Raw genomic sequence first — 11612 nt, 5'->3', positions numbered from 1 at the left:
TTTGTGCCAAATGGAGGCTAATGTTTCTACATTCTTATGGCCGTGTCTCCCAAGGAAGGTTCAGTACTACACTAACTTCGCGAATGCGATTGGATAAAATCGATATTGATCGCAGTATAGATTTTTTTCATTTAGACTCGACGATTTTGAAAAAATTTTGCTCCAATTACGCCTTGCTCTGTCACGTGTAAATTAAGAAATTTGCACCCAGCAACGGTCATTTTCAGTAAAAAACAAACTGCTTATAAAATGCGTTACATTCAGTACATTTCATTTGGCCTCATGGTTGGTGCGCTCGTCTCCGGATCCAGCGGTCCGGGTTCGAACCCAGGCCGGAGACATTGCGTTGTGTTTTTGGGCAAGACACTTCACTCTCACAGTGCTTCTCACCACCCGGGCGTTTAAATGGGTACTGGCGAACTTAATGCTGGGGGGTAACTCGAAAACACTGACCCCCGGTCCACGGACCCCCACTACGGACCGGGTGCGCGGACTACCTATGGACCTGTCCACGGACTTCCCCTACGGACCCCCCTCTACGGACCACCACCCCCCCCCCCAGAAAATAGAATAAAAATAATAAATAAATATTTCAGTTACGGGTTGTCTAACAGGTTAATCATGACGGCGAAATTTCGAACGTTACATTGTGGGAATCCTTCAGGAAGCCTCCGGGAAGCCTTTGGGAAACCTCTACATTTGTGCTCTTTCCCCTCTGCCATTTTGTTCAGCCAATTCTCTCGTGGGTTCGCGAACTCGTTCCAGGTATCACAATTTGCTCAGCGGAATTACAGATACAAACAAGCTTAAACGACCCCAAAACACATCTTCCATAGCCGGATTGAGGGATTGAGAATGGAAGGTAAGAACGTTCCTTCTTTTTTCCATCGGCTTCTCCTTACGCTGAAAACAGCTTTAGCGCATTTTTTTTTTTTGCGGGGGAGGAGTGTTAAAACCCAAGTCTGTTACATTTGCGCAGTGACTGTGTAACTCTCGAAAAATCACCGACACGAGTAATCTATTAGACAACCCATAAGAGAAATCTTTATTTATTATTTTTACCTTTTTTGGGGTAGTCCGTAGAGGGGTCCGTAGGGGTAATCAATGGACCGGTCCGTAGGGTAGTCCGCGGACCTGGTCCGTAGAGGGGGTCCGCGGACCGGAGGTCAGTGTTTTCGGGTTACCCAATGCTGGGGGTAACCCTGCAATGGACTAGCATCTCATCCAGGGGCGAGCAGAAATACTCCTAGTCGCTACATGCTACAGAAACCGCTTCTGCTACAGAAACCGCTGTGCCTGTCCTTATTACGCTGTACCTGTCCGTGTTACGCTGTACCTGTCTGTGTTACGCTGTGCCTGTCTGTGTTACGCTGTGTCTGTCCACGTTACGCCGTGCCTGTCTGTGTTAAGCTGTCTGTCCGTGTTACACTGTCTGTCCGTGTTACACTGTACCTGTCCTTGTTACGCTGTCCGTGATACGCTTTGCCTGCCCGTGTTAAGCTGTGCCTGTCCGTGTTAAGCTGTGCCTGTCCGTGTTAAGCTGTGTCTTTCCGTGTTACGCTGTCTGTCCGTGTTACGCTGTGTCTGTCCGTGTGACGCTGTGCCTGTCCGTGTGACGCTGTGCCTGTCCTTGTTAAGCAGTTCCTGTCGTCCGTGATGGAGTTTGGTTGCGCTGGCCCTTGCGTGTGCCCGTGCTATTTAGGAACCAAATATGGACCCTAATTCCCTTTACAACCGTCCATCTCTCCGAACGAGAGCGATAGACAGTTTTGATTGGTAAATAGGCAGTTGCTTAAAGGTGATAGATTTTTGACTGGACTGTATCGGTTTCTCTCCCCGTGCCCTTCCAAGCTTTTCGTGCATGGCCTGGGAAGGAAACGAAGGTGTGATCTCTTCCTAATAGATTGTTTTCGATATATTAAAATTCAGCTTGGCAGTGAGGCCTAGAGGACACAAAACAAAGGAAATTGAACGAGCATGTTTATTCATTTCCTTTGTTTGTGTCCCCTAGGCCTCGCTATCAAGCTGAATTTTACTGCATCGAAAGTAGTCTATTTTCTCACGCTTTCTCTTCGAAGGGCACTTGAAAGAAAATATTAACGATAGACCTCCAAGGAGACGAGAGAGCTGACAAAGGATATTAGGTAACCGATCGTTTCGCCCCATAACCAGTTTGCTTCACCGGGACTGAAAGTTTGAAGACCAATGTAACAATATTTTAAAATTTCTCTTTCTTTAAACAAAACTAGCGAAAAAGGACACTTTTTGGTCTATCGATCTGAGATGAACATTGACATTCTTGGGTGGACTTTTCAACCTAATAGTACCCCCCCCCCTCTCCCCTCCACTCCCCTCCCCCTCCTGTCATATTAATCTCTTCCAGGCGTTCAAATACTTTAAGCGAAGCGCGAAACATGGCACATGAAAAAATAGGGTAGAAGGGCGTTGCCAAACCTCTCCTTTTTTGGCTCGCCGCTTTTTGACGCTACGCCCCAACTAAAGGAACGCCTGAAAACCATTCTCAGAAATAAATCTAATTACCTCAACACTTCAAAACTAAGTTACCACGAAAGTCTTTCATACATTTCCTTCTCCACATGTTAGCCATGGCCAGATAGTTTACATCATGGCCTCGAATGGGTCGCATACTACTCACATTACAAAGTAGGCAACGAGTAATCCCTCTTTCGCTTAGTCCGTCACGCGTGACGGGAAGAAAACCGCGCGAAAAAAATGGACGCGCGAAATCCTGAGGGCAAGAAGCGCGCGAAAAGCTTCTCGCCACCAGGATTTCGCGCGGCCATTTTTTTCTCGAGGTCATCTCTCGCGTCACGCACGAGGACTAAGCGAAAGAGGGACTACTCGTAGTCTAAGTACAAAGTTACCACGTGAGATCTTCCGCCCTTTTTTTTTTGCTGAATAGCGCGACATAAATAAGGGCAGAAACGTCCCAATTAACCTTCACTTGTTACTAAAGGCTCCAACACGATAAACTAAAATTGAAAATTCTAGGAGTATTAAACCTTTCAAGGTACACAATACCCTTTTAAGACCCGAAGAAAGCTGAGCTGGGAAACTTGAATGTGGAAGCTCGCTCTCCTCGGCAATGTGATCAGTATCAAAAGTCTTTTGTTTTTTTGCTAAACTGCAAAAGTTCATACTGTTAATTATATTTATCTACTAATCCTAGAGTAAAACGCATTTTTCTGGTTTAGGCGGTTTTCCATGATTTTTCGGTACAGTTCTTTCTAACAGCGCTGGTTGAATTCGTTGGATCTGCTGCATCATAAGCTGAAATGATTCCTCTACGTTCAAACCAGTCTGAAAAAGATAAAAAAGGTTTCTAAGTCAAGCTTAGTTACCTTAATGATGCAACCTCATTCCCAGGGCCCCTAATCTTCCCATCCTCCTCTCTTGCTCTGGAAGATGAGACCCTGGGAGCGAGGCTGCCTAAGGATGGTGTGTACTAAATACAAAGATTACAACCATGTGGAAAAAGTAGATGATAGCAAGGGCTATTGGAATCCACAAAGAAAACTGGGGGTAGCTTGGCTCCTTGTCCATAGCAGGGGTACCCCCAGTGCTTAACTGACCAACACCCATTTATACACCTGGTGCAGGGAAGTGAGAGAGACACTTTAAGAGTTAAGTGCCTTGCCCAAGAACACAATGCAGTGACCCCAGCCAGGGCTTGAACCCAGACTGCTCGATCCGGAGTCCAGCACATTAACCAGCTGGCCAATGCACCTTCAGCATGCCTATGTACGAAAGCCCAGAAGGGACTTCTGACTTCTGACTTGGTTAAGTTTGACTTGATTTCCAGGGAAATAAGTTGCATTTCAGAAATTGAGGCCTATATATTTTGAATTTGGGAGTCGGGGTCAGGCCTTTGGAGTCAGGATTGAGGGGCTTGGAGTCAGGAGTGAGGAGAGGGGAGTTGGGAGTCAGGGGTTGGGAGTCGAGAGTTGGAATCCCTCCTTGGCTTTTGTACCAATGGCAATGGGTACTAAATATTGCCTAAAATGGACTGCAGTAGGGGAACAAACCTTTGCCGATGTCTCAATTAAAGGAACATTGACATCAGAAGAATTGCAGTATTCCAGCACTTCCTCTTTATTCACTTCTCGTTCGCCCTCAAGATCCTGCAAAAACAACAATGACCACAACATTGAGCAAGTAACACAGTGGTACCCACCGAAACCATGACTCTATTTATTTTTCAGAATTTCCAGGCTTCTTAGCTTTCAATTATTGTAAACAAAAATGTGATTTTCTTCTCACTTTCCCCTCATTGTGTGCAGTTCATGTAATTCTACAGGATACATTGATGTAGTCCATGTGTAATGTCACTTTTCACTTATGGTTGTCATGTGCAGCATGATAACATGACTTGGTAAATACATATCACACAGGTTTTCCCATGTGAAACAACAAAATCTTAGGCCATGTTAACAAGGAGGAAGGGTAACCCTTACGGCCTTAGCTGTCCTGTGGGACACGATGAGGAATGAGATGAGGGTAACCCTACTACTCTGAAGTCTCAGTCTCACAATTAAACAAAGGTCGAAATGTCTCGGGCTCGCAAAGAAAAGTGCTAGTCTCGACTTCTCGTAAAGTCTCACATTCACCACTATTCACCACCCCTTCAGCTCTTAGGACAATATAACTGTTGGGCCACAAGGGACTTCTGGTGAACTAAGTCATCTTCTAGGTACATCAGTGACACTTATGTTTGGCATATTACTAGGATTAGCAATGCCAAAAGTGTCCTACAGTGTATGTGGAGTTATAGTTCACCTCTAAATTTTCTCCAATTCTTATTGGTTTAAATTGATCATATGACATGATAGTGTTCATTGGTGGAGAGACATCTGCCCATAGTGCCATAGTGTCTGTTTTCATTTTTTTAAATTCTACATTCAGCTTTCACACCTTTCATCCAAAAAAGTTGAAAATAAATTATTCAACATGATTTTTGAACTGGCACAAGGAAGAAAGTTTAGTGGTGAACAATAAAGACAATAGAATGTTGAAATCTCAAACTATCGCTCTCATAGCTGTGCCGTGGAAATCTGACGTTCTTAAAACTAGCATATTTGTTTTAAGAACATCAAATTTCTGAGGCAACTATCAGCCTCTATTGTTTAAATAGAGAAAGTAAGATCATAACAGATAACTATGCAATGGAACTTACCAATTTATTAGCCACTATGACCATAGGAATACTTGAAATCTGTTGGCGATCTTGAATAATTTTGCTTCTTAGATCCTTAAGCTCATGCCAACTTGATGTAGAGTTTATGGCAAACAGCACAAGGAATGCATCACCGGTGGCCACTGACGAGTCGCGGAATGAACTATACTCTTCTTGTCCCGCTGTATCAATTATTTCCACATCATACAGCTTGCCATTATATTCAATCTAGAATTTGAAAAAGAAGAAAAATCGGTAAGGCAAGTTTCATGTTCCAAGGCCTTTCTCATGGTTACCACAGACATGACTTTTCGAAATTCCCTGACTTTTCCCTGATCAAAATAAAATTTCCCTGAGCAAATAAATACAAAATGTCAGATCTAGTAGCGGCCTCTGGCCTCAACTTACAGCCCTCCTTTACACTCGTACATAAGACTGACAAGTTTTCAACAAATTTTACTTCTTCACTGAGTAAAAATATGGTTGAGATGCCAATGACCACAAATGTTTCTTCCAGCCTTCAACAGTATTATATCAGCCCTATTAAACTATTTTAATTTTCCCTGACTTTTCTTCAAAATGTCAATTTTTCCTGACTCAAAATAAAATTCCTTGACTTATCCTTGACATTGAAGAACTTTTCCTGACCTGTGGCAACCCTGCTTTCCGAGATATAATACAACTTAGAATATTATTACCATGTTGGTTCTTGGGTCAGATGCTTGACTCTCAATGTCTCTCTCCACCCAGGTGTATTTATGGGTACTGGCGAATTTAATGCTGGAGGTAACCCTGTGATGGACTAATATCCCATCCAGGGGAGAGTAGAAATACGAATAGGAAAATAAATAGAAATTACTCTTTTATTATGAGTAACAAAATCTAAATTCTCATTGTTCAAGCAAGTACATCAACAGATAATCATTTTGCTAGTTAGCTTTAAGCATGTACTTTCTTCCAGGGAATTTTATAATATTTAATACATACCTCCTTTCTGTATGTCTCCTCTGATCACCAAACATATGAAAAGAGAGAAAACAAAATAATTTTACTATATTCACTTTCAAATAAAGCTACCATTATTAAAAAGATAGTTAAATGAAGTAAATGTTGTTAACAGGTCTCTCTTGCAAACCTGTTTCCCAAATGTGAAAGGATTATCACAGATAAAATAATTAATATTATAATACATGTAGTACTTTTCTAATAGTAACCAAATAAAATATTTAGGATTTTCTCAGGAGCAAATTCACAGTTATTAATTTAATAGCAACAATGTCCATGCATTGTAGCCCTGTTCACTTTCTTTTTTACCAACTTAAAGTGTATATGACACAAAAATTTTCTTAAAGTATTTTCCTTCCTTGATATATGTAATAAACGAATACTGTTTTGAAAATGCAAAAAAAAAAATAATTAGGATGATTTTTTTGCAGCCGAAATACAGCCAATTTCCCTATAAAAGTGTCCCGGGAAACTGGAGACGAGAATTGTGTTTGTAAAGTCACAGTGTTTGATAACATTGCTGTTGTGGGAAGCTGCCTTGTCATTTCTCTTGCACATGGCTTCAAATGTGCCAGTGATTTGCTAGCTAGTAATGCTAATTTTCGACCAGGCTCATGCTTCAAACGTTTCCCTTTGTTTTCAGCCATATTGGTTTGTTTATCAAACACAGTGACGTCACAGACGTAAATCATGTGACATTTTGGATGTGTGATCTCTGGGACAATTTCAAGATGAAAGCAGGTGTATTTTGAATGAAAAAAAGGGGTTTCAAAATATTCTCACAATCTTAAAACTTGACAACCATTTTTCTAACATTATTGACAACCAGAATCAGCGAGAAAAAATGTGTCATATACACTTTAAGGTGGTTCTTCAACTCTGTCAGCCTTACCTAATGTGGGGTCATAGTACTGAAAAATGAATAAAACAAAAATAAGGTGAGTATGTAATCAATGTAATTTGGAAAGAGGATCAGTACCAAGACCAAGAGCAATCTGGAAGAAGATACAGGAGAGCAGAGAAAGCCAGAAGATGGGGAAACCAAGGGAAAACCTTGCAGTATCTTTAAGATGTTCAAAGACCCGCCAAATGTCCACAAAGATGGATCTTTCAAGGATGCGTAAAACAAAGGAAATTGTAAGAACTTAGACTGATCTCAAAAGAACACAAGGATCATGCAAGCAAATAATTGGATCCTTTAGGATCCACAAGGATTTTAAGGAACCAAAAAATAAATTTGTTGCAAAATCTTGCAAGATCCTTGAAGACAATTTTAAGCATCTTTGGCAAAAGACAATGATGATGATGAGATTAATGCTAAATCATTAACTTTTACCACCACAGACAAAAGTAACAACCTTCTCAAAGTTGTTTTTGAGATAGAAACAGCATGAAATGTGTCTAATTTAAATTACCTCAGTGAACTCATTCTTCAAGTATCGAATGGTTAAAGAGCTCTTGCCAACTCCACCACTTCCAACAACACACAGACGAAACATAACTCTCAGCTACTGTTGATTGCTTGACTAAAACACTTTTCCATCCACCACTGAAAGGATGCAAAACCTTACAGTAAGAGAAATCAAAACTACCCATTACAAACGTTTATTTCAACTAATCAATGCCTTTAAAAGTGTTTTTTTTTTACTTAATAAATATTCAATCATCCATGTCCATCTCTTCAATTACTGTGGTTTACATGATAATGTTTTCTGCAGTCCCCCAGTAGGGTAATAGTAAATGTGCCTGACTGCACTGTTGAGTTATAGTTCAAGCATGCAGGTTTTTTTTTTTTTAAATAATAGGAGGTTGTAGAGAAACATGAAGTACGGCTAAGTGTTTCTTGCACTTCAAAATTCTAATGTGCTAATACAACTCAACAATCACAAGAACGCTCGATTATCACTCCTTTCATAAAATATTTCAGAAATTACCAGCACTCAAAGTTGTAAGGCAATCTGCATGCATTCTAGTCTAACATAACATCACAGATGTGGTAAAAAAACTTTAACGAGACATAATCTGATCATAGCATGTGCAATAATTATTCTTGGAACATTTAGTCATAATTGTACAATTCTCATGGCAAATTGATAAAAAGTCAGCGCTCTTTTAACAGACACCTTTATAAGACAGGCAACTGCGACCAGTCCGGATGGTGTCTGTCTTAGAGAGGTTCCCATGATAGCAAGCGCCTCTCGGAGATGATTCCCATATGAAAAGGTCAGGAATGCTTGTCAGGAAATTTGAATTAAACCCCTAACAGAGACCAATCTGGGTGTGGCTCGAGGTTTATTTGATACCTAAATGATACCAAATAAAATGGAATAGGCTCAATTACCAGCCCCTGCTCAGGAAGGGAGCCCCGGCTACTAGACTGCACTTGAGAGACCAGTGGAAATCAAGCCCAAAATAGGAAATAAGAACATTTTTTTAAACATTTTTAACATTATTATTTCTTTGAGTGCACCGTAATAGATACTTTGACAGCTAAAAATAGTGGCGTTTCGTCATGAACACCCCAAGTGAGACAAGAATCCTTGATTTATTCCCCTAAGTGAGACCTTTTCACATAGGAGCCCCCTGCCCCCACCCCCCGGCAACAAGTCCCTCTCCTCTCCAAAAAACCCCATCCTCGTGTCTCCTCTCCCGCCCCTGTAACACAACTGGGGAAACAAATCAAGGGGTGGCAAATGGTCCTTCAAAAACTCTAGTTCTCGCAAAATTTTAGTCAAATTTCACGGATCTCGCAGTCTCACTTTTTAAGCTTCTATGTGCATCTTGGACTCAATTTTTTAATAAAGCTGTCTTGGAGTCTCAGGCTGTCTTTGGGCTCACAAAGAGAAATGTTAGTCTTGCTGTCACAATAAGTCTCACACTTACGATTCACCACCCCTAAATTAAATTAAATGGTGAATGATTCTTGATCATACTGTCATGGCTGGTAATATACATGAAAAATGCCGGTTGATTTCAATTAATTTGTACATGGAGTAGGAGATAAAGTAGGAATAGTAGGAGATGAAGATGCCGTGTCAGGTAAAATAGTTTTGAACCTCTAGGCATTATGTGTCTATCAATGTTAAACCCAAGGGGTGCAGGGGGGAGGAGATCCCAGGCATATGTGGGGCATTTGACTATGATTGCCTTCCTCACCCTTGGGAATTAGATTAACAGTCTGGGCTCCAGGGGTGGGGCAAGGAGGAATGGAACCATATCAATGAATAAAACAACTACTTCTCACTACTCACTTTCAATATAAATTGATGGAACACCTCACTTTGTGGAGATTGCATTATAAACCGTAGGAATTCTAGTATTTTACATCCACTGACAGTGAGAAATTATGACCCTCTTGAAATGAATGGAGGCCTACAGGACAACACACTATGGTGCTATGCTGAGGCAGGGATATTTGATCTGATTTTACCCATTTTACCCGCTGAACAGATCTAGACAATTTGGAATTTCGCTGATACAATATAAATTCATTTTTGACTAGGCGTTGTCCTCAGTGTTGCTTAAGCTCCCTATTGATAGACGCATTACATGGTGTCGCACTTGCCATCACACTGATTTAGAAGACAAAAAACAATGGAATTCTCCCCCTCACTTGTAAGCAATTGACCTAGTTAGCAAATTATGCATAAAAATTTGCATGTATTTGACAGTATCACTTTAAGAAGTGAAGACACCCTTGGAAGTATTTATTAATAATGTTATTCACTGCTGTCATATTGAATTTCATGTCAATTGTACAGCACTGAAGCAGGTCAAAATAGCAAACACTCACAGGTCTCCCAAACTTCTCAAAAATCAAAGGACGCGGAAATAATATCAGTGAAGTGAACATGTCCATGTTTGTCTCTGAAAGGCTTCCATGGCGTTGATCGGGACAAATTTAGCCCATACTTTATATCTGCCCATCCGCCCCAAAGACTGAACTTGCCATTTCGATTGCAGCACAATTAATCTCAAGCTTACGTGCGGTATACAAAATTAGTCTTAAGGGAAGAAATAAGCTAAACTTAATAAACTGTTCTACAAAAGCAGTGACTCGTGGTGAACACTCCTTGTATATATATTCGCTCCATTTTGAAGCTATGGAGATCTTTGACAAAGCTAAGCCAACCTCGCTTTGAAAAAAAATAATAAGTGTTTTCTAAATATTTTAGCAAGGTATCACTGTTGAAGAAAATGCTTCTGTAGAACAAAGGACGTTAGGGAAAATTAAAATAATGTGATACGAAATTACGGTATCAAAGAATTCATCAAGTTAGCGTGTTTTATAACCCTGATCAGTTACCGATAAGCTTCTAATTTACAGCACAGGAATTGCATTTTTTCGCTTAGTGAAAATCATGTTAACTGCGAGGTTTCGTGCACGTTAACTTATGATCAAAAACAGTTCTTCATTAGCATGTTTGAAAAACAACTTGGTCGAAGGGAAGTAGGAAGCTTCACTTACCAACTCAAACGGTTCGAAGCCTCGCGCTTGCTCCGAGCTTGTAAGAAGGGCGATGCAAGGATTCGACCAAAACAACTAAAGACGTAAAAAAAACGCGACTTAAAACCTAGAACAGCTGCAAATTCCATTCAATGGAAAACCCTCAGCATCCTAAACCTGCCCTCGGTAAATACTTGAAAACAGTCTTGTACAAAAATACATGACGTCATCACCAATCAGCAATGAGCTGCACACGTGCTAAAGTTGTTGTTTGTTTCCCTGTGGATTACAAACTGCGCACCGACAAAGTAAATTTTTAAGAAGTGTGTACGACAAAAAATTACGAAGTCTTATATATACCTCGGACATATTGTGTTGATAGTAAATTTCCTCAAAGAAAATTGATATTTTTTCTCCAACTTCTCAGCCATCTGGAAACCGGAAATTCCAGTTGGAAAATCAAATGGTTCGCGCCATTCCGTTTGGGAAGCTTCAGAAAATATGGGCTGTGATTTGAGGTGATGCTATTTTTCTGCTCTTTTAAGTCTCTCTAGCTGATGTGGATATACTTTACAGCGATTCCCTCTCCCGCAACGTGGCATTCAACTGTTTAATGTTTATGCCTGAAATTTCCAACCGGATGGTTTTTGTAGATGGTAAGCACCCCTTGCTTTCTATCAGTTCTCAATAACTGTTTTGAGTTTTTCTGAGGATGTCCTTGGCCCGTAAGAACGTGCCATAAAAATATAACAGCTATCGTGCTGAGTAGCTTGTTTGTCAAAAGGCTTCTTATTTTTAGGATTAACATATCAAAAACACGGAACAGTACAATCCTGAGGAAATAATAAGAAATTGTTGTGATCATGAAACGAAAACAAGTCCCGGAAGGTCGTGCGCGCCTGACTCACGTTTCGCGTTTACGTCTCGCATTTCCGTCTCGCGTTTCGCATGTACAATGTTAGAAAA

The 11612-nt window shown here is 40.6% G+C and overlaps 1 protein-coding gene across 1 annotated transcript; it reads right to left on the bottom strand.

Annotated features, from left to right (window-relative positions):
- Positions 1–285: 285 nt before the first annotated feature.
- On the bottom strand, positions 286–10939 carry LOC145467630 (ras-like protein 1). The gene is made up of 7 exons (XM_081451208.1): positions 10668–10939; positions 7615–7765; positions 7092–7110; positions 6182–6201; positions 5195–5422; positions 4047–4142; positions 286–3321 (listed from the first exon to the last, which is right to left on the bottom strand). Exons 2-7 carry the CDS (start codon positions 7696–7698, stop codon positions 3187–3189), a joined length of 582 nt encoding a protein of 193 aa, XP_081307334.1. The 5' UTR covers positions 7699–7765; positions 10668–10939; the 3' UTR covers positions 286–3186.
- Positions 10940–11612: the final 673 nt, after the last annotated feature.

Source organism: Orbicella franksi, chromosome 14 (genome assembly GCF_964199315.1).
Source record: "Orbicella franksi chromosome 14, jaOrbFran1.1, whole genome shotgun sequence".
Classification (NCBI taxonomy): domain Eukaryota; kingdom Metazoa; phylum Cnidaria; class Anthozoa; order Scleractinia; family Merulinidae; genus Orbicella; species Orbicella franksi.
This window is presented reverse-complemented; position numbering and strand designations above follow the sequence as displayed.

What these genes read in the sequence shown, in the direction of transcription:
- LOC145467630 (XM_081451208.1), bottom strand. Translation starts at nt 7,698, where the DNA reads ATGTTTCGTCTGTGTGTTGTTGGAAGTGGTGGAGTTGGCAAGAGCTCT. An exon ending in TCATAGTGGCTAATAAATTG is followed by an intron (nt 4,143 to 5,194) that starts GTAAGTTCCATT and finishes TTGTTTTTGCAG; the next exon opens with GATCTTGAGGGCGAACGAGA. An exon ending in TAATTGAGACATCGGCAAAG is followed by an intron (nt 3,322 to 4,046) that starts GTTTGTTCCCCT and finishes TATCTTTTTCAG; the next exon opens with ACTGGTTTGAACGTAGAGGA.